This window comes from Lynx canadensis, chromosome B1, assembly GCF_007474595.2.
Source record: "Lynx canadensis isolate LIC74 chromosome B1, mLynCan4.pri.v2, whole genome shotgun sequence".
In the NCBI taxonomy this organism is placed as follows: Eukaryota; Metazoa; Chordata; class Mammalia; order Carnivora; family Felidae; genus Lynx; species Lynx canadensis.
In genome coordinates, this window is record NC_044306.2 from 166,107,869 (window position 1) to 166,130,426 (window position 22,558).

Consider the following 22,558-nt stretch of genomic DNA (forward strand, 5'->3'; position numbering starts at 1 on the left):
CTTAGAAAGGCCTTGCTCCCCTACCCAACCCAAAATGCCTTCCAATCATTCTATATCATATCATCTCATTTTAATTCTCTGAAAAGCACTTTTCATTATTTATTTTTCTTGATTTAAGAATTAATTTATTTGTGACTATTCAACAGAAGCTCTGTGAGAGGGCCCCTGTCTGCCTTGTTAATCATTATGTCCAGGAGTACAGAGTAAACAATCAGTCAATGTGTACTTGCTGAATTGCTAGCTGCATTCAAGCCAAGTCTAGCTACTTAGAGTATGGCTTTTGCCAAGTTAATTTCAAAATAAAAAATATTTTCATATTCTGTTCAATAGTTTTTATCTGTATTTTTCAAGGACAAAGAGAAGCTAAGAGGCAATGTTGTGATCCTGAGTTCTAGAACCAACTCTTCCAAAGACTCAGTGTTTTCTAGGAAATCACTTAACTCTTCCCAGGCCTTTGTTTTCTCACTGGCCGAATGAACAGTTTGGATTTAATGACTTTAAGATCCTTTCCAGTTCTGCAAGTTTCATTATATTCTCTGACTAAATAATACAGAATGCTTCCCTGTATGGCCTTTCAGCTTCAAAAACCCATCCACTTACTGAATCCCAAACATACTGAAGTTCTCCATTTTCACCTGTGCCCTTGTCCAGAATATCCATTCTCTTTTCCTATGCTTACATAAATCCTCAACATCTTTGAAGGCTTAGTTCAAAGGCCAGTTCCTCAATGGTGACCTCTGTAACTATACTGGCCCTCACTCCCTGGGCCTTTAAAGCTTCTATCTACTGAATGTACTGAATGTTACTATGCACCAGGCATCTGTCTCATTTAATAACTAGGACAACCCTCTGTGGCAGATACTATTAATACCTCAATTTTAGTAATAAAGAAATCAAACGAATTTTCCCCATTTCACAAAAGTAATAATCATCAGTCTTACATCCAGTTCTATAAAGTTCACAGCCAGTGCTCAGAATGTTATGTTCTGAATGTATGTTAATATGATATTCCTTATAATTTTACAGCAATATTCCCTGCTTGATTTCAATGAGTCCATGTATTGTAGTTTAAACATTTATCAAATGAATAATGAATGCATGTTTGAATAGACACATAAATGGAATATCCGTAGAATCAAGGGAATGTTGTGGGGTAGGGACTTGACATTTATTGAGTACTTCCTGGGGCGCCTGGGTGGCTCAGTCAGTTGAGCTACCGACTTCGGCTCAGGTCATGATCTCATGGTTTGTGAGTTCGAGCCCCACGTCAGGCTCTGTGCTGACAGCTCAGAGCCTGGAGCCTGCTTCTGATTCATTCATTCATTCTCTCTCTCTCTCTCTCTCTCTCTCTCTCTCTCTCTCTCTCTCTCTCTCTCTCTCTTCCCCTCCCCCACTCATGCTCTGTCTCTGTCTCAGAAGTAAATAAACATTAAAAAAAATTTATTGAGTACTTCCTGTTCATCAATCATCTGTTTAGGTCTTTATGTAAATATCTGTATCTAGATCTTCCCTTTTCATCTTAAAAATAATGCTAGCAGTTAGGAACTATCACTGTTTCACTTTGCAGGTAAGAGAGGCTAAGAGCCAGAGAGATTAAGTACTTTGACCATGGTTAAACAGCTAGTTGGGGGGTAGAGTTGGGATTTAAATGTAGGTCTTCCTGACCCTGAAGCCAGTACATGTATCCACTATGTTATATCTCCTTGGCAGTTACCTGTATAGGTTAGTTCAGTCATTCTCAACAAGGGGTGAATTTGTCCCCCAGCGAACATTTGGCAATGCCTGTACACAGTCTGGTTGTTATAACTGGGGGAGGAGTGCAATTGGCATTCAGTGGTCAGAGCCCAAGGAGATATCTAAACATCTTAGAATGCACAGAACCGCACCCATCTCAAAGACTAATGCAGCCCCAAATGGCAATAGTGCTGAGGCTGATAAATCCTTGAGTAGCTAAAGAAACTTATTGGTGATGTGATACCATTTTAAAAATAAATAATTACACTATTACAAAACCTATAGAAACATAAAGGCTTATACTTCAGGAATTTCTCCCGTACATCATTAGGGAAATCAGTCCTCATGCAACTGTGTAATTACTATAATGCCAGACAGCTCAGCCCTTAGGACAGGACAAACTTGCTCAATAAATAACACTGGAAGAGTGGACTCAAGAACACATGGAGCAACCTTTAATCATTTTGTAAAAAGCTATGGGAAGGAAACAGAACAGTAAAGCTATAATTTGATTCAGAAAACAAAACTATAGGTGTAATACTTGTAGACTCAGTGAAGGTTTTTCAAAAATTGGGTATGAGATGGCTCAGTCGGTTAAGCGTCCAACTCTTGGTTTTGGCTCAGGTCATGACCACACAGTTTTGTAAGTTTGAGCCCTGTATCGGACTCTGTGTTGACAGTATGGAGCCTGCTTGGGATTCTCTCTCTTTCCCTCTCTCTCACTGGCCCTCCCCTGCTTGCATGCTGTCTCTCTCTCGAAATAAATACACTTTTAAAAAAAAATCAAAAATTGGGTATGAGAAAGGAAAGCTTATTACCATACTGATAAACAAAAATCTATCTGGGGCGCCTGGGTGGCTCAGTCGGTTGAGCCTTTGACTTCAGCTTAGGTCATGATCTCGGAGTTGGTGAGTTCAAGCCCTGTGTCGGGCTCTGTGCTGACAGCTTGGAGCCTGGAGGCTGTTTCAGATTCTTTGTCTCCTTCGCTCCCTGCCCCTCCCCCACTCAGGTGCGCGTGCGTGTGCGCGCACGCGCACTCTCTCTATCTCTTTCAAAAATAAGTAAACATTAAAAAAAATTTTTTTAATCTATCCAGCTGATCATGCAGACTTTTCATATGTCTCTTAAAACAGGTTTCAATTAGTTCCATAAATGCCTCAGAGTGGGGCAGGAATTCTTGCTTTCCAATTCACAGGAGAAAACGCAAAGTATGTAGTCTTTCTATCAAGGTAGGTACTGATTAGATGCTAGGTTAACTACTTTAATTCTCTTTCTTATTTAACCCCTAATCTTCTCTTTTGAATCCTCCTTCAAATATCTAGTAACCTGTTCAGACCCTATTACTTACATTTATTTGATATTTGGAAGAAGTGAGCAAAAATCTGTGGAACAAAAAGTTGATCATACTTTTCAATGTGCTCCTCAAAGGGCCCACAACAAGGGTGAACAGCACAACGTGCACATGGATTTCTCCCAACTGTATCATCCCCATATCCTCCAAGCATTTTGCTATGAACTAATCCCCCAAACATTTCCAGCATCCCGACTTTCACCTGCTCATAAACAGCACGCTCAGCTAAGCTTCGGCCAACTGTATCATCCATGTATCCTTGATACACACAAATCTTTTATTCTAAACTGATTCCTTACGCATTTCCAGCATTCCAAAAATTTCTTGCCCAATATCCTTCTAGGTCCCAAACCTTGATCAATGCTAAAATCACCTCCAAAACACCAGATTTTCATCCTATGAGACGAAGTAAGATATTTTTACGTTTCCATGCCTGTTTTCCATATCGGACCATGAACTCCTCAAAAGATAAATCTATTTCTTACTTTGACAACTGTAATGACAAAAACAATGGCAGCTCATACTTACAAAGAATTTATTCTGTGCCATGCTTTGAGTGGCTTTTCATAAATTATCTTCATGAATACTATTATGGATCCTTTTTAGCGAGGCCCAGAGAAATTATGTAACTGGCCCAGAGTCATACAGCCCATAGGCAGTAAAGATGGGAATCAGATTCAGGAGGCCTGATTCCAAAATCTTTGTTCTTGGAAACTACTAAATGCTCTCACCATGTAGATCAGATTCACAAACTGCATCATAAAGGCACTCTCTAGACAAACCCAAATTGAGAAACATTCTACAAAATCCCTGAATAGTGCCCTTCAGAACTAGGGTCATCGAGAAACAGAAAGCCTTAGAAGCTTTCAAATCTAGAGCAGTCTAAATGAGGACTGTCACATGGTCTTCTGGATGGGATCCTCAGACAGAAAAAGGTATAAACTAAAGAAATCTGAATAAAGTATGGATTTCAGTTAATAATGATATCAATATTAGTTCATTACTTATGATAAATGTATTATACAACTAATGTAAGATGTTAATGACAGAGGAAACTAGATAGGGGTGCATAAAGGAACCCTCAAAAGCATCTTTGTAACTTTTCTATAAATCTAATGCTATTCTAAACTAAAAAGATTACTATTAAAAAAGACATTCTCTTTCAGTAATTTTTTAAAGGATTGCTTTAAAATTTTAATATGCACATAAATCACCTGGGAATGTTGTTAAATGAAGATTTTAATAGAAGTTTTAAAGAGGAGCCTGAGATTCTGTGTTTTTAATACACACTGAGGCGTTGCTGATGCTACTTAGTTCATTAACCAAATTTCTAAGTTGCAGGGTTTTATTTTTTTTTAAGTTTATTTATTTAAGTAACCCCTACACTCAATGTGGGGCTTGAACTCACAACCTCAAGATCAAGAGTCATAAACTCTTCCAACTGAGCCAACCAGGTGCTCCTAAGTTGCAAGGTTTTAAAGCATAAAATGGTGTCGTCAGATGTGTTTAGTTCAAATGCATATGTGCACGGGGCTATTTCCTAGCAGTGATGTTTTTTATGGACAGATCTCCTAGGCAGTGATTTTTGCCCCCAAATCCTGAAGGATTAACCAGCTTTAATTTCATTAAAAATAATATATCTTAGGGTTAAATCCTGGAGAGAAGTAGCCCCCACTACTCCTTCCTTCATCAATCAGAGTGTGTATACATGTCCTTATTTTTAAACTATTACAGAAAAGAGACCAGGATCTCCGTATGTATGTGTAGTAGAGAAGTGTTTACAGGCGAAGTTGGTACCTACAGAAGCAGTGCAACACTCCATGGTCCACAGACAGTTCAGTCATGATAGCATGTGATTCTCAGTCTCTTGGTACCTTCTCTGCATAAAGGGCTATAGAAGAGAAGCACTCACTGGGCCCAAGTGTGTGCTCAGGAACTGTGGCGGAAAAGGGCTGATATCAACCCTTTTAAATGCTACAAACACAAAATTTGAAATGCTACGGATACAAAAAAAAAAAAAAAAGCGATGCTCCTCATCACATATTTTGTGAAACACTACTATAAGTTACTTGAAAATAGGGATCTACATAGTCAACTATTTTGGAAGACACTCCTCTCACAAACAGGTGTGAAAGTTTAGCTAGTGAGGTTCACTGCAGCATTGCTTACCACAGTAAATGTTGACAACCGAAATTAATGGTGGATTATTTACATAAATTTTGGCAATTATTACAGTGCAATATAGCATAGCCTCTAGAAGAGTAAGGAGAGAACAGAAAGGCAGTCACGATGAAGTCTTCAGAAAAATGGTTGTAAAAGCAAAAGCACACTGTAATTTCATTTTTGTTTAAAAAACATAAAGTGTACAAGAAAAAGAATCAAAAGAAGTGTATGAAAATGTTAACAGTGGTCTACTCTGGTGGGGGTTACTTATGGCTTTTATATTTTTCCTCATTTAGCTTATCTGAGATTTTCTAAAATATTGTTTTTGTAACAAAAATGCAATAAAGAAGATAAAACAAGGCAGAGTATCATCATATCCAGTATGGCTAGCTATTTTTTTACATTTGTGTAGTGATTATGTGATAAACATTCAACATTTTATCCCTTGCATTCACAGGTAACAATAAAACCTGGCTTAAAAATGTATGTGCCTAAGAGAAAATACAATGTATTTAAAAAAAAAATTTTTTTAAGTTGATTTATTTTGAGAGACACAGAGAGCAGAGGAGGGGCAGAGAGAGGGAATCTCAGGCAGACCTTGCACTGTCTGCACAGAGCCCGATACGGGGCTTGAACTCGCAAGCAGTGGGATCACGACCTGAGCTGAAGTCGGATGCTTAACCGACTGAGCCACCCAGGTGTCCCTAGAATTATCAAACTTTTAAGTGGGTGCCAAAAAGCCCAATCTTCAGGTTGGTTTTCACAGAAACCCACACTTACCATTTTCTTCATGGCAGTAATCGAAACCTGCCACACTACATCTTCGAAAAACCATCTTATTCTCAGTGAGAGTTCCTGTCTTATCAGAAAAGAGGTACTGAATCTGCCCAAGGTCCTCGGTGATGTTCAGCGACCGGCACTGAATAGTAGAATCCATTTTCTCATTGTAGAAATCCACATCACTTTGAATAAAATATATCTGTCCAAGCTTCACAATTTCAATGGAAACATAGAGAGAAATGGGAATCAAGACCTAAGAGGAACCAAGCAATTTAAAAAATATTAGAGAGGGAAAATAACGGGTGAGAAACCAAATGTAGTTGGATTAAGTAACAAAGTCCTCAAAATTCTATGATGAACTCAACATAAATTACCTGTAACAAAATGATCATGGTCCAAAACATATAGAATCCTGCCAACACTGGTGATATGACATGTCCATCAGGCTCCGGGATATTAAAAAATATTATGTTTTCATATCTACTCAACCAGATTCCATGACCTTTCAAAAAGCACACAGACATCAAAAGAATGCTACATATACACTATGTAAATATAGAACTTCATTCCTAAAAAGGAATAAAAGTATTTATTTTGGTTGAAGACCCATTGTTTATTTTTTAAAACAAATTAAAATTCAAAAGGTTCCAAATTCTCCTGTCTCGGTCTCTCTTTAAATCTCTTGCCAGGTCCCTTTACTACTGTGGCCCCATGTAACTGGATATAATCAACATTAATGTTTTTCAGATCAGAGATTGAGAAAGATAAAGATGTGAGGAAAAAAATGAATGGCGAATGAAACCTCCTTTACAGAAGTCAAATATTCATCAATATTTTGAAAATAAAATACTTTTAAATAAATACCTTACTGAAAAGACGTCAGCAAAAAAATCAAATTTACCTACCCAATGCACCAGTTAAACACATCACAAGCAAAAGTAGGACACACCAGAGGACATCTGTATTTGCTCTTCTTTCTAATTTGCTGCGCTTATACCTTGGACCACTGTTGTTCAGCATTGCTTTGGTTTCATGGCCTACGTAGGTAACATGTCAGAAAATTTGCAAATTAAAGCCAGATAGCAAATAGCATATTTTTAAATCTCTGCGGCAGATAATTTAATAAAGAGTAATTGCACAATAGATTTTGTTAATTTAGTTTGCTTTTGTGATCCATTTAGAAAAAGAGACCGAGGATTAAGTTTACGAAGACAAAATTTCCTTTCTGCTTTTGTAGACTGCATTTTGAATAAATGAAAAATGTTAACTTGAAGAAAAGCACAGAGGAGACAACAGTGAAAATCAGAAGTGTAACTAACCTGCATAAACCACGATGCCCACAACAGCCTCTGTGTTCCTAATGGTGCATCCTCTAAGTAATAAATTTTCTTTACTGAGACCCACGCGTTCTCTGTTGGAATGTTCTCTATAAGAAAGATAGCATAGAGATTCATCTTTAAATAGCAAAAGTGGGGATGCAAAAATAAAAATCATGCATTCTGAGTTTTCTTGACTGGAGTATTAAGTCAAGCAGGTCACAAGAAAGGTTTCAAATCTCTGGGCCCTTTGTTTTTCTTATCTTGCTTTGGCTTGGTAAAAGATGCAACAAGTCTTAACTACCATCATTTTCTATCATTCCTGTTTGTCAACTTCTCATACTACAAAACCTAAAAAAAAAAAAAAATATTCCAAATAAGGAACCTGCTGCTAGTACAAACTGTGTTTCAGGTAACTTAGTAACTGACAAGGGAAAAGTTCTTGATAGAATTAGAAAAATTCCATTTTCAAACTGGATGGAATCAAGGACTGTTCTAGGGAATGCTAAACCCACTAGGTGACAGCCTGATGAGGATTTTATAATGAAAGAGTAAGGCTGACAACACCAATCTTAATGGAACCACCAATGGGACAGGGGACATCACAGGCCTCCAGATGATACACAATAGCAAGTACCTATTTCCACAGGTACCTAATCAAGCGTCTCTAACAGCAAATCCACCTGGGGTGGAGATCAAGAGATCCATGAAGCCTTTGAAATTGTATGCAATATTTCCTGCATGTACGTGTGTGTGTGTGTGTGTGTGTATCATTTTGTAGAAAAAGAAACTATGTCCTTCATCAGATTTGAAAGTGTCCCTGGACGGTTTACAGGAAATCAGATGGCCAGAAAACAATGTTCACTAACATCACAAGGATGCAGCCTGGTAAATGTGGTAAACTGTGATGCGGCCGGGGTGGGGGGGGGGGGGGGGGACAAAACTGGCAAAATTATGAAATAGTTAAATCTGGGTGAAAGCCCATGAGTGTTCATTATATTTTTCTTTTTGCTTTTGCCTGTTGGAAAGTTTCTGTAATAAATGGTTTAAAAATTATCAAAGCAATTACTTGACCAAGTTACAACAGTGGCAAAAATAAAGAGCAAAATAATTGGACTTTTTTTTTTAAATAAGCAAAAGTAATGTATTTCACCTATTTTGAAAATGCGCCCTTAACTTCAGCATTAAAATTAGGTTGCTTTCTAAGCAATATACTTCAGTTGATAAGTTGTTTCTTCTTTCTTAAATATAGGAGAACTGTAATTGTTATCTGGTATCCTTGCTACCTGCAATTACTAAGGAAAACTCTTCAAAGAAGGATACCACAAAGGAGGAAGAAACAGATGTGTCATTTCACTCCTATAATTTGCAAACACCTTATTCTAGGAGATCTATGTTTATATGCTTTCACATATGTGGTTTTAGGTACAAAGAGACAACTATAGTGTAGTGTCCTTGGGTTTAATTTAATTCTGCTTCCTGGTTTTGCAGATGAAAAATTTTTTATATAAAAAAATTTTTTTAACGTTTATTTTATTATTGAGAGACAGAGAGAGACAGAGCATGAGCATGGGAGGGACAGAGACAGAAGGAGACACAGAATCCAAAGCAGTTTCCAGGCTCTGAGCAGTTAGCACAGAGCCCAATGCGGGGCTCGAACTCACAAATGGCGAGATCGTGACCTGAACCGAAGTCGGATGCTTAACCAACTGAGCCACCCAAGCACCCCTGCAGATGAAGAATTTAAGTTCAACAGTAACATTTCTATGTAGTGTTCCCAGGCAAGCCCCGCACAATCCTCATCAATATAACATTCATTATCCCTAGAGCCTTTATAGGAACAGATTCAACATAGAAACCATTTCCAAAGTTCCTCAGTAAGATTTAAAATTCCTCCCCCCCCCCCACCAGATCCTTATTTTTCACCATTACATCACTCTAGGTTACTAGTTATTAGATCAAAGCCTAACTTCTATCATAATAGCATCTGCCCAAACATTAAACAGGTCCTGCACTTGACAGGTATATGATATTTGGCACTTATGATGTGAGACCTCTGGACTCTATATGAAGCACTGACTGTCCACATAGAGCTCTCATCCCCTGAAATCACTAGGCAACATCTATTACAGGCCCAGCATTCCCACTCAGATGCTGGGAATAGAAAAACACACATAGTCTTGCCTCCTGTGGTCTAAGGGGAAGTGACTGATACAGAAATATGTAAGTGTAATAATTATAGATATTATAATAGAAACTTGATATTCAACATGCACTGTGGACACAAATAGGGAGAAAGCTCTACCTGAGAGTAAGATCAGAGAAGGCACCATATAGAAAGTGAGCCTGAGCATCTCAATTTTTGTTGATTTTAGAAAACAGACCACAAAGCAGGTAAAGGATAAGGAGTTAGCTTAGTGGATAAAAATAATTCCACACAAAAATCACTCTATCTACCTGGGCTGACTCTATCATTCAATGCTTCCTTGCAAGTTGCTGAAGCCAGCTTAATAGAAGCTTCGACAGAGCAGACCCAGGAAAATCTAATTACTGAGGAAGACAGAATCTGAGGGAGGGAAAAGAAGCAGAGAGCAGCTTTAGTTGCAGATTCCAAGAGAAAGGCAATTCCAGTGGTCAGATCAGACTAATCAGAAAGTAAGGCAGCACAGTTGAAGCAGACAGACATCAGAGGAGCCCATCACGAATGGAAAAACCAAAGAGCAGGTGAACGTGGCATCAGAGAATCCAGAGGCAAGTGATAATTAGGACAGCCAAGAGGCTAGTGGGGCCTTAGAAGTAGGTAAGGGTTCTAGGGCAAGACTGAGTACTCACAACAGCAAACGATGTTCCAATGTGTCTATTAAGAAAAAAAAATATGTCCAAGGGGGATGAAGAGAGAGGCTGACAAGGTAGACTAGGAGTCCAGTTCCAGAAATTTAGTTAAGGCACTCACTTATCTGCTTTCTATTGCTTTAAATTAGGTTTATTTTCAAGAAATCATATAAATCAAACCATAGAGCATATATTCTTTCCTGCCTGGCTTGTTTCACTGAACGTGACATTCAGAGATGCATCCATATTTTAGCATGTAGCACCAGTGAATTCCTTTTGCTGAATTCCCCCTGCAATGAATTCCATACACTGTATGGATATACGATTTGTTCATCCATGCTCTTGTTGATGGTATTTGGCTTGTTTCCAGTTTTGGACTATTACAAACAAAGCTGCTATGAATATTTGTGTACAGACTACTCTACCGAGAAATGTTTTATTTTCTCATGGGTAACTACCTAGGAGTGGAACACCCAGATCATACAGTGGGCATATGTTTAACTTTTTAAGAAACTTCCAAGTTGTTTTTTAAAGTGGCTGTATTGCTTTATATTCCCACAAGCAGTAAGTGGGCACTCCAGTTCTCCTACTTACTCACCAGCACTGGGTATAGTTGGGTCTTTTGAACTGTTAGTAGTTGTAGCTCTGTGGTTTTAACTTGTATCTTTCTACACAGCTATTTGTCACCTATATACGTTTTTTGGTGAAGTGTCTGTTCAAATTACTTGGACTATTTTAAAACTTATTGTTTGTTTTCTTATTACTGAGGTTTTTTTTTTTTAATGTTTATTTATTTTTGAGGGAGAGAGAGAGCATGCACACATGCTAGCGAGAGGGTAGGGGCAGAGAGAAAGGGAAATAGAGGATCCAAAGCGGGCTCTGCACTGACAGCAGACAGAGGACGTAAGGCTTGAACTTAGCAACCATGAGATCATGACCTGAGCTGAAGGTGGACACTTAACCAACTGAGCCACCCAGGCGCCCCTTATTACCAGGTTTTAAGATGTCTTTGTATAATCTGAACACATCAGTTACACGCATTGAGAATATTTTCTTCCAATCTGTTACTTATCTTTTCATTCACTTAATAGTGTCATTGAAGAGAAAAAGGTTTTAATTTTGATTCTGAAGTTCTTTTATGTATTTTTTTGTCCTTTTATTGTGTTTTAGGTGTTCTGAGAAGTCTTTGCCTAACTGAAGATAGCAAAGATTTCTGTTATGTTTCCTCCATGTTTAAGGAGTTTCAAATCTTAGGTTTACATTAAACTATAGAAGCCATTTTTAGTTCAGTTTTTTAAACAGTGAGAGGTATGGCTTGAAGTTTATTTTTTACAATATGGATATCCAATCGTTTTAGCATCATTTGTTGAAAAGAAAAACCTTGCTTCACTAAATTGCTTGTGTGTACCTTTGTCAAAGGCACATTTATGGACAACAAAAACCAATCGTCCATAAATGTGTGGGTCAATTTCTGGATTCTATAATCTTTTAATCTTTTCTGATCTGCTGGTCTATCTTTATGCCAAAATGATGCTAATTTGATTACTGTACTTTACTAGAAGTCTTGAAATCAGGTGGTGTTGGCTCTCCCACTCTGTTCTGTTTCAGTGCTGTTTTGAGGTAATATAGGTTCTTCGCAACCCCATATAAATTTTAGAATAAACTTGTCAATTTCTTTAAAAAAAATAACAAAACCATGCTGGGATTTTGATTAGGATTACACTGAATCTACAGATCGATTTGGAAAAAAAATTAAAATAAACGTGCCAATTTCTTTAAAAAAAAACATGCTGGGATTTTGATTAGGATTACATTGAATCTACAGATCGATTTGGAAAAAAACTGAATCATAACAATACTGAGTCTTTCAACCCATGAACAGCATACATTGCTCCATTTATTTAGGTCTTTCATTTCTTTCCGCAGCGTTCAATGGTTTTGAGTGTGCAGGTGTTTCACAACTTTTGTCAGGATTAGCCTCAGGTATTTCATTTTTTCTGATGCTATCATAAGTTGTATTTTGAAAATTTTCAATATCTGATTGCTCATTGCTAGTATATAGAAATACAATGGATTTCTGTATATTGATCTGTTTCCTAAAACATTGTTAAGCCCAATTGTTAAATTCTTATAGATTTTATCAGGTTTTCCACAAAGAGCATCAAGCCATCTATGAATAATAAACAGTTTTACTTCTTTTTTAGTTGAAATCTTTTATTTCCTTTTCTTGCCTGACTACACTAATCTAGAATCTCTAGTGAAATCTTGAATAAAAGTGGTGAGAGTAAATATCCTTGTCTTTTTCCTGATCTCAGGGAAAAAACATTCAAAAGCATTTAGTCTTGCACCATTAAGTATGATTCTAACTGTAGGTTCTTCATATATGCCAGTACCAGGTTGAGAGAGTTCCTTTCTAGTTCCAGTTTGCAAGAACAGAAGTTAGATTTTGTCAAATGCTTTGTCTACATTCATGAGATGATCACTTGGGTTTTTCTTTTTTAATTTGTTAATTGGGGCTTGTTAATATGGTGGATTACATCATTTGACTTTCTAATATTAAGGTTTTTTTTTTTTTTTTTTGAGAGAGAGAGAGCGAGCATGCGAATAAGGGACAGGGGAAGAGGGGAAGAGAGGGAAAATCTTACGCAGGCTCCACACTCAGGGTGGAGCCTGACGCAGGGCTCAATCCCACAACCCTGGGATCATGACCTGAGCTGAAATCAAGAGTTGGACACTCAACCGACTGAGCCACTCAAGCACTCTGCTTTTCTAATATTAAACCAACCTGCATTTTTGGGATAGGTCCCACTGGGTCATGATATATTATCCTTTTTATATATCGTTGGATTTGATTTGCCATAATTTTGCATCTGTGTTCATGCAGGACACTGATCTTTCCATAAGTGTCTTTGTATGTTTATGGTATCAGGATAATCCTGGTCTCCAAAATGAGTTGGAAATTTTCTTTACCATTCTCTCATAAGATCACTACTATGAAGTAGATCTGATTGTCTCCTCTCTTAAAAATCAGGGAACTGATGGGGCGCCTGGGTGGCGCAGTCGGTTAAGCGTCCGACTTCAGCCAGGTCACGATCTCGCGGTCCGTGAGTTCGAGCCCCGCGTCAGGCTCTGGGCTGATGGCTCAGAGCCTGGAGCCTGTTTCCGATTCTGTATCTCCCTCTCTCTCTGCCCCTCCCCCGTTCATGCTCTGTCTCTCTCTGTCCCAAAAATAAATAAAAAACGTTGAAAAAAAAATTTAAAAAAAAAAAAAAATCAGGGAACTGAGGATCAAAAAGAGTAAATAACTTGGTTCAAGGCATAAAGCACTTAAGTGGCTGAAATTAGGTAAGACACCAAATTCTAGCTGCCCTTGCAAAAGGGATATAGATGCCTCGAGGGCTCCAGAATGAACACTGTTGTGACTTCCCATACTTTTTCTTACACATTTCAATTCCTTGGCTAATTTTGCCAACCAGAAATATCCACTTGATACTCTAATTCTGCAGGAGGACACTATCCTCTCATGTCACGTAGGTTGCCAGTTCTGTGAAGGCCCCTCCTTCCAAACAACATGTCTTAAGCTTAATACAGAGCTCATGTAAAACATTCTTACACCACTGACCGAGATTTTGTGATTATTTTAAGAACAAGCTTTTGTTGTGGTTTTTATTTTTTTATTATTTTTTAAATATAGTTTATTGTCAAATTGGCTTTCATACAACACCCAGGTAATGATATTTACCAGATTATTAAAATAAAGACAAATTAATAGGTGGCTAAACACATGGCCTTTGGTGATTTAACTTGGATATACATACACAAAAAATATTGCATTAAATATAATTGCAACACATAATTCTACTCATACCAATGAAGGTTAAGTCATGTATCACTCACAGGTAGCCTCGGAATCTGTTGAGGTCATTGTTTGGACTTTCACATTCTATCTTACTGGAGAATTTCTCTGGATCAACTTCAGAGTCCTAAAAACAAACAAAATATATATATATATATATATATATATATATATATATATACACATATATATACACACACACACATATCTACATATTTTAAAATCATGACACAAGAAAAATTCAAAGTTAAACCCTTGATATTTAAGTGTTTATCCTTTCACCAACTCTTAAGATAAAACTAATGCATTCTTGCTACAAAATTTAGGTCACAAATTGCCCAAATAAAGAAAATGAAGAACAGTAGAGGCATAATCATAAATGAATATGTGGGATGGGGATGTTCCTGGAGCATTAACAAACATCTATAAGGTCTTATTCATACACTAGAATCCATGCAGGACTCTCTGCAGAGAAGACCTTCTATTCATACAGCAGACACTCCTTTATGCAGAAATCACTGAAAAGCTGAAAATACTTTGTTGTTATTCTTTTATCATGTAGGGATTTTCGGAGATTAAATGTGTATGCGAACACTCGGAGCACATTATGCATTTATCCCAGCAAATTTTCTTTAAAAATTTATTTTTTTTTTTTTAAATTTTTTTTTTTCAACGTTTATTTTATTTTTGGGACAGAGAGAGACAGAGCATGAACGGGGGAGGGGCAGAGAGAGAGGGAGACACAGAACCGGAAACAGGCTCCAGGCTCTGAGCCATCAGCCCAGAGCCCGACGCGGGGCTCGAACTCACGGACCGCGAGATCGTGACCTGGCTGAAGTCGGACGCTTAACCGACTGCGCCACCCAGGCGCCCCTTCTTTAAAAATTTAAAAATAAGCTGGACGTCAGCATCTGGACGTCAGACAAAATTCTCTAATGGATTAAATAGTAATTTTAGTATGCTTTATGAAACCCGTGAGCAAATAAACAAAATGTTTTTATAGAACACAGGCATGGATTCACTAAGAATAAGCCATGGGAACCTTATCTCATTTCCTTGTTTTCATATGAATGTTTGCCTAGTAAAAAAACTATCATTGATATATCTCATCAGGTATTAACGTATCACAGCAAAACATATGGAAAATGAGTTATATAATTAGATGATTTGATTTGCTAATCATTAATTTTTTAGTTCTTTTGATGTAGTAGAATCTCTATTATGTACTTTAAACATATTAATTTCTTAATATGAGGTAGGTGCTATAATTAGGTCTAATTAACAGATAAAGAAAGAGACACAGAGAGAAGATCAGTAATTTGCTCTAGGTCTCCACACAAGGAGGTGTTTAGAAACAGGATTATAATCTAGGTCATGGGATTCCAGAGCACTCACCCTTAATTGATCCCAAAGTGTACTGATTAATCAACTGGTGTTACCTTCAGAATAGGTACTTAGTAGTATATAATGGAATCTCAAGTTGTACAAGATTTTTACAAACGTCTTAGTAATATAAATGTTCACAAAAGTGACAATGCAAAGCTGAGAGGCTTATCAATCACAGGATCTAAATTAAATCCATAGATAGAAAGGCGGCCCAATGTTACATCATATCATGAAACTTACTAAAGATCAGGGCATTTATTTGGCTAAAACACTTTTTAGTTTGCGAACTTAATGGTTCAGTTTAAGTCAGTTACCTGACTTAATGGTTCAGTTTTAAAAAGACTATTAAATTTTTAAAACCTTCATCTCAAGTGCTTCCAGAGACAGGGAAGGCAAACGAATATTTAAGCAATGTACATGATATTTTTACATACATTACTTCATTTACATCTCACAGCAATGCTATGAGACAGGCATCATCATTTCTATTTTAAGATAAACTGAGGCACAAAATAAGTGACTTGCCCAAGGCCACACAATAATGTAATAGGAGAGCTAGAATTCATTCAAACTCATGTTCACAGAACTTCACAGTTCTTGTTTCCCTCGCCACAGTGTGGTGAAGGGTCTAGAAGCCCTGTGGCATGAGAAACTACACAAGTCTCAAAAGGTCTGGGTATGTATGCAATTATACATTGTAGGAACAGAAGGTGATCGTTTCCATTGCAAAATAATTTTCCAAAGTGCAAAATAATTGTTAGTTTCCTTTAATTCAGTTCCAAAAAATATAGGATCGCCAGACTAAAATGTGTGAACTTCAAAGTCATTACAGCCTATTATCTATAAAACACTTCCAGGGATATCTGGAAATGGATTAAGCCCTCTGGGCTTCTACTTTGTAATGGTAAAAATAAATTTAAAAATCTCATTTTCTGTCTTTGTGAAAAATGAGCTCGGTCATCTTCTGAAAGGAAAAATGTTAATAAGTCACCAAGTGAGAACACAGTATTTACCTGCTCTGCATATCCCCGAACCACCTGCCTCTGTTTTAAATTGCTCTCTCCATCGAGACCCGAAGTCTCAATGTGACAGATTCCATCTGGATCGGTGGAAAAGAGTAAGACCATGTCTGCAGGAATAACCTCATTACAGGAAAGGCGAATGAAGTCCCCAACAGCAACGTCTTTCCAGCATTGGTCAACATATTTTTTCTCTTTCCTAACATTGGGGGAGGAAGGGAAGTTTAAAGAGAATATTAAGACAGAAACACAGATAATCTTATTTTTTAGGTTTTGTGTATAATTTGAGGCATGTTTTAAGCATTTGGGGTGAATTTTAATCCATTAAATGCTAAAATGGAAGCCAGAGAAAACCTAAATTCCAGAATTTGCTTCACCTGAAAATTTAGTTATTTAGTTACTAAAACACATTTTTCAGCTCTTTAGTCCTTGAGATTTTTGAACTATTAAGCTGCTTGAGAGTAATTCTGGAATAAAACTAACGTTTGATAAGTTTATTCACGCATAAGGCAATTACTGTGTGCTGCCCTGTGGTCAGGTATCAAGAACTCACAAGTGCACAAGACATACCATCTACTTTCAAGGAGCTTCCCATCCTTTGGATAGGATGAATAATGAAAGAAAACATCAAGGAAATGAAATAAAAAAATAAAATGAAATAAAATACTCAGCGTTTTAAAAATCATTATACTGCTATTAACGCCTCTAACTATCACTTAATGGAAATACTGATAAACAGTCATGAGTCTGCTGTAGCTGATCATTAGAAAGAAGAATGGCAAATTTTAAGTCTTTTCAAAAGTGTAGTTTTCCCATTTATATATTCATTTTAAAGGAAAGATAGATCATTTGAGATTGTCTGCCTTAAATACCCTGCTTTATGTTAAAGTTTTTCTCATGCCTTTTCATACTAACCAGCATGAATGACGCTTCACAAAGCATTTTCCTTAGAGTAGAATGAGGAAATCTGTATCAAAGAACATCATATCGACTAGTTCAGCAGCATTTCATATACAATGCTATCAATAAATATTAGGAAGGTCTGTCTCATTCCTCCATTGCCTACCAATGCAACTGGTAATTGTCACAAAAATACACTTATTTCCAAAGTAAAGATTTCTCTTCAATTACATTTATAGAGCTAAATATTCAAATTCATTGTCAAAGAAGCCTGAGTGACAGCTATATTCTAAATTATGCATCAGATCAAATAGAAATGCCACCTTAGGCCAATGCTTGTACACTTTCTGCTATAGGGAATTATATCCGTTATCTCAAGAAATATTTAGCTTAAAAGGATACCTAAGAAGTACGTTTTCAGGACGCTTTTCCCCCAAATACCTAATGCACCAGGTTGAATCCAGCTAAAGGAAATCCTCAATTACCTAAAGAGTTGGTTAGTGTAAGGAGAAAGGCAAATCAATGGTTTGCACCATCCTTTTTTCCTACTGTTTGCATACACCAGTTCACTCTTCATGGAAGGAAGTAAGAGAGAAGATCAAAAACACAGGCATGGGTCATATTTCAAAGGTTCAGTCCTACAACTCTAAGAGTAGTGATTTCATTCCATAGAAAATGGGGAGTCACAAGGTTCACCAGAAGAAGGATTTGATACTGTCTCTACTTGCTAACTCCTGTGACAGAGTAATGGATGGATTTTGGGTGTCAGGCTAATTTGGAGTAGGAATGGCCAAAAAAAAACAAAACAAAACAAAACAAAACAACAATGTAAAGTTATCAAAATAATTCAGGAGAAGAATGAAGATGATCAAAATTAAGGCAATAGCAACAGAGATAAATACAAGATTAAATCAAGACATGTTTGGGTTTTTCTACTTAGTACATGTTTTACGACTTAGTACACCATATTTCATGACTTACTACATGTAAAGAAGTTACAGAAGATGACATTATGGTTTCTAACTTGCCTGATGGGATGAGGAATGGTGCCTTTCGCCATGTGTCAAATTTTAGAAGCAACTGGTCACATGAGAGGGCAGATAATAAAAACTCAGACTGGAAAGGTTTTATCTGAAGTGGGATATAAATTGAAGATGTGCAGCAATTTGAGGGTTCTGATCTGAATTTCCAGATGTGAGTTTGGAAGTCCTAGGTACACAGAAACCTATGTCAGACACCAGGTAAGGACATGAGATTCCTCAGGAAAAGAGACGTCAAGGTGATAGAGAAGTGGAAGGAGACCCAAGAGAAAACGATATCACAGAAATCTAGGGAGAAGGAAAGTTCAAAAAGGGAGTCATCATAGTAAAAGAAGCTGCAAAGGGGCCATTCCTACAGCATTTATTTATTACGATGTCTGCTGACTATGGAAAAGGCTGATGGTGTAAAATTGTTGCTGGGGAGTGTGAATGAGAAAGTAAGACATCCATGAACCTAAGAATGCCTGAAGGTTGAAGAAGTAGAGCATGTCACGTTTAGCCTCTGAAAGGAATAAGGGGTAAAAGTAGCCACTGCAATTAAAGGTAAGTCAAAGGACAAAGGATGAGAGAACTGGACATGAACAAGGGCTGTTGGGAAGGAGTCTATGGAAAAGGCAAGGTAGAAGATAGAACACAGAGTAGGAAAGGTGGTTGAGGTTTTGAAGAAACAACAAGAAACAGAAGTGCCTGGGTGGCTCAGTCAGTCAAATGCTTGACTCTTGCTTTTGACTCAGGTCAGGATCTCATGGTTGTGAGATCAAGGCCCCGTTGGGCTCCACGCTGGAGCCTGCTTAAGATTCTCTCTCTCTCCCCCCCCTACGGCACACGCATGCATGCTTTTTCTCTCAAAAAATGAAAGAAAGAAAGAAAGAAAGAAAGAAAGAAAGAAAGAACGAACGAATGAACAAGGAATAGGATTAAGAACACAGATGAAAGGGGGCACCTGGGTAGCTCAGTCAGTTAAACAACTTCGGCTCAGGTCAGGTTATAGTCCGTGGGTTCAAGCCCCAGATTGGCTCTGACAGCTCAGAGCCCAGAGCCCTCTTTTGATTCTGTGTTTCCCTCTCTCTGCCCCTCCCACTCTTGCATGCACGCATGCTCTCTCTCGCTCGCTCGCTCTCTCTCTCCCCCTCTCTCTACCTCTCTCTCTCTCTCTCAAAAATAAAAACATTTTAAAAAACTGAAAAAAAAAGGAAAAAAAGAACACAGATGAAGGGTTACTATTATAATAAAATGAGTTAATTCTTCATCTCAGGTCAGAAGAAAGTAGGTATAAATGTGAATGATGCACAAAGGAATCTGGGATACATACATTCATGCTTAACGACCTCTACTTTTTCTATGAAGAAAGCTATGAGGAAAATTTGCTAAGAATTTGTGAAGTGTGAAGATAGGAAGAGAAGACAGACTTGAATCTTAGGGTTAAGATTTTTATTTTTCTTTCAAACATAAAAAGTAGGATTCCTCTGAAGGACAAGTTTATTTATTCTACATTGGAACGAAATTCAAATGAAGCCAATTTCATAACTGAATTAACTTCATTGTCCCCTATTTGGAGTAAACACCAGGATTTCAAAAAAAAAATAGCTAATTTGCCCAACAGCTAGCTCATTCAGATCAATAAACATATACTGATGTTAATTTATGTCAGTCACCATGTTAGGTGCTAAGAATACACAAATGGTTAATATATGTTCACCACCCTATTGAAGTTATGGTTGAAATTTGAAAAAGAGACACAAACAGTACTTTCTTAAGAGAGAGGTCTGTAGGTACAGGTTACTACTACTACTATGGAAGCCAACCGTTGGGGCGTTTAGTCCTGGAGGAGGTGATTCTTGTAGGATGATCAAGACTGACTGAGGTGAAGACAGTGGAACAGTGTATCAGTCAGGGTACTTAGGCAGAGTACAAAGACATAGGGCAAGAGAACACAGTGTGAGAAACCAACTGCAAGCTGGTGACAATGCTCACCACATTTAACTAGCTCTGAAGATTTATCATCATGGGAGACTCAAAACGAGGCTGTATTTCCTTACCCAATCAAGAATTAAAACTAGTAAAAGGACCTTCTTCTTCTCCCACAGCCTGAATACACAAGTAGAATTTGTTGCATCTAGTTGTTTGCTTGTGCTCCTGAACCACTGTCACTGGACAGGACATAGCCTTCACAATCCCTCCTTCAGGCAAACTCCTAGACCCAATTCTGCTTCTCTAAGAGTTCAAGATCAAACAGCTCTGCTACATAAGCATGGGAAACGTGGGGAAGAACACTGGTGATTACACTGGAGTGGGGGTTGGGAGGAAGGGGAGACGTAAGAAGAAAGAGCGGAGGATGTAAACTTCTATTTCTTACTTAAATTTAAACAGAGGATTCTGAGTATTTCTCTTTGATGTAGCATTTTTCCCATAAAATACTAAAAAATTTACAATAATCAAATAATAATCACTGTATAAACAGCAGCTAAAATTTATCAGATGCTTTATACACACCAACTGATTTAATTTTTGTATCAATGTTATGTGGTTAGTACTATGAAGGAATTACGATCCCTGCCCCCTACCCTACCTTTTACAAATTAGAAAAAACTGGTTTTGGTAAGTTAAGTAACCTTCTCAAGGTCCTCCAGCTCCTAAACTTGTCCTGGGACTTAAAACAAGGTCCATAGGTCCAGGGCCCACCTCTCAAGAAGGAGACGTCACTCCAAATATATAGTCACTTACTGAGGACTGCCAAATAAAAAATGGTTTAGAAAGTGAATTTCAAGAACCATCACTTTAGAAAATATCACACAAAAGATTATTACTTTAGAAGGTCACTGATATTTAGTCTCATTTTAAGACTGCTGGAATCCTATAAATTTATGAGATAATCCTAAAATGTTAACATTACTATTTTGAAACTCCTAAAATCAACACAGTGATTCTTATTATATATTTTTTAATGCTTATTTATTTTTGAGGGAGAGAGAGAGCATGCAGGGGAGGGGCAGAGAGAGAGGGAGACAGAGGATCCAAAGCAGGCTCTGTGCTGACAGCAGACAGCCTGATGTGGGGCTTGAACTCGCAAACCATGGGACCATGATCTGAGCCAAAGTCGGATGCTTAACTGACTGAGCCACCCATTTGCCCCACCCAACACAGTGATTTGTCAAAATCAGAAAATAATGTAGGTTCCTGGAAGAAAGGTATTGTATTTACCTTTTTTTCCATTTTTTGTTTAAATCTCTAAATCTCTCAGTGCTTACAATGAGTAGGCACTCAAATTTGTTGAGTGATTAGGTTTTTTTCATAATATTTTAATTTTTTAATTTTTTTATTTTTTTACTATGAAATTTATTGTCAAATTGGTTTCCATACAACACCCAGTGCTCATCCCAACAGGTGCCCTCCTCAATCAGTGCCCATCACCCACCCTCCCCTCCCTCCCACCTCCCACCAACCCTCAGATTATTCTCAGCTTTTAAGAGTCTCTTATGGTTTGGCTCCCTCCCTTTTTTTTTTCCTTCCCCTCCCCCATGGTCTTAAGTTTCTCAGGATCCACATAGGAGTGAAAACATATGGTCTCTGTCTTTCTCTGTATGACTTATTTCACTTAGCATCACACTCTCCAGTTCCATCCACGTTGCTACAAGAGCCATATTTCATTCTTTCCCATTGCCACGTAGTATTCCATTGTGTACATAAACCACAATTTCTTTATCCATTCGTCAGTTGATAGACATTTAGGCTCTTTCCATAATTTGGCCATTGTTGAAAGTGCTGCTATAAACATTGGGGTACAAATGCCCCTATGCCTCAGCACTCCTGTATCCCTAGGGTAAATTCCTAGCAGTCCTATTGCTGGGTCATAGGGTAGATCTATTTTTTGAGGAACCTCCACACTGTTTTCCAGAGTGGCTGCACCAGTTTTCATTCCCACCACCAGTGCAAGAGGGTTCCCGTTTCTCCACATCCTCTCCAGCATCTATCATCTCTTGATTTGTTCATTTTGGCCACTCTGACTGGCATGAGGTGGTATCTGAGTGTGGTTTTGATTTCTATTTCCCTGATGAGGAACAACGTTGAGCATCTTTTCATGTGCCTCTTGGCCATCTGGGTGTCTTCGTTAGAGAAGTGTCTATTCATGTTTTCTGCCCATTTCTTCACTGGATTATTTGCTTTTCGGGTGTGGAGTTTGG

At 37.7% G+C, this 22,558-nt stretch overlaps 1 protein-coding gene across 4 annotated transcripts in view; it reads right to left on the minus strand.

Annotated features, from left to right (window-relative positions):
- The window catches only part of ATP10D (ATPase phospholipid transporting 10D (putative)), a 118,039-nt gene that overhangs the window by 48,079 nt on the left and 47,402 nt on the right, over positions 1–22,558 (minus strand). For all 4 annotated transcript variants that reach the window (XR_004343551.1, XM_030313919.2, XM_032592997.1 and 1 more), the window contains exons 4-9: positions 16,432–16,636; positions 14,074–14,159; positions 7,348–7,454; positions 6,934–7,065; positions 6,403–6,530; positions 6,029–6,281 (exon numbers count right to left, since the gene is read on the minus strand). Coding sequence is in view for 3 of the 4 variants with exons in the window: in XM_030313919.2 (XP_030169779.1) it covers positions 6,029–6,281; positions 6,403–6,530; positions 6,934–7,065; positions 7,348–7,454; positions 14,074–14,159; positions 16,432–16,636 (911 nt within the window). In the remaining variant the exon portion in view is untranslated. The remainder of the gene's footprint in view (positions 1–6,028; positions 6,282–6,402; positions 6,531–6,933; positions 7,066–7,347; positions 7,455–14,073; positions 14,160–16,431; positions 16,637–22,558) is intronic.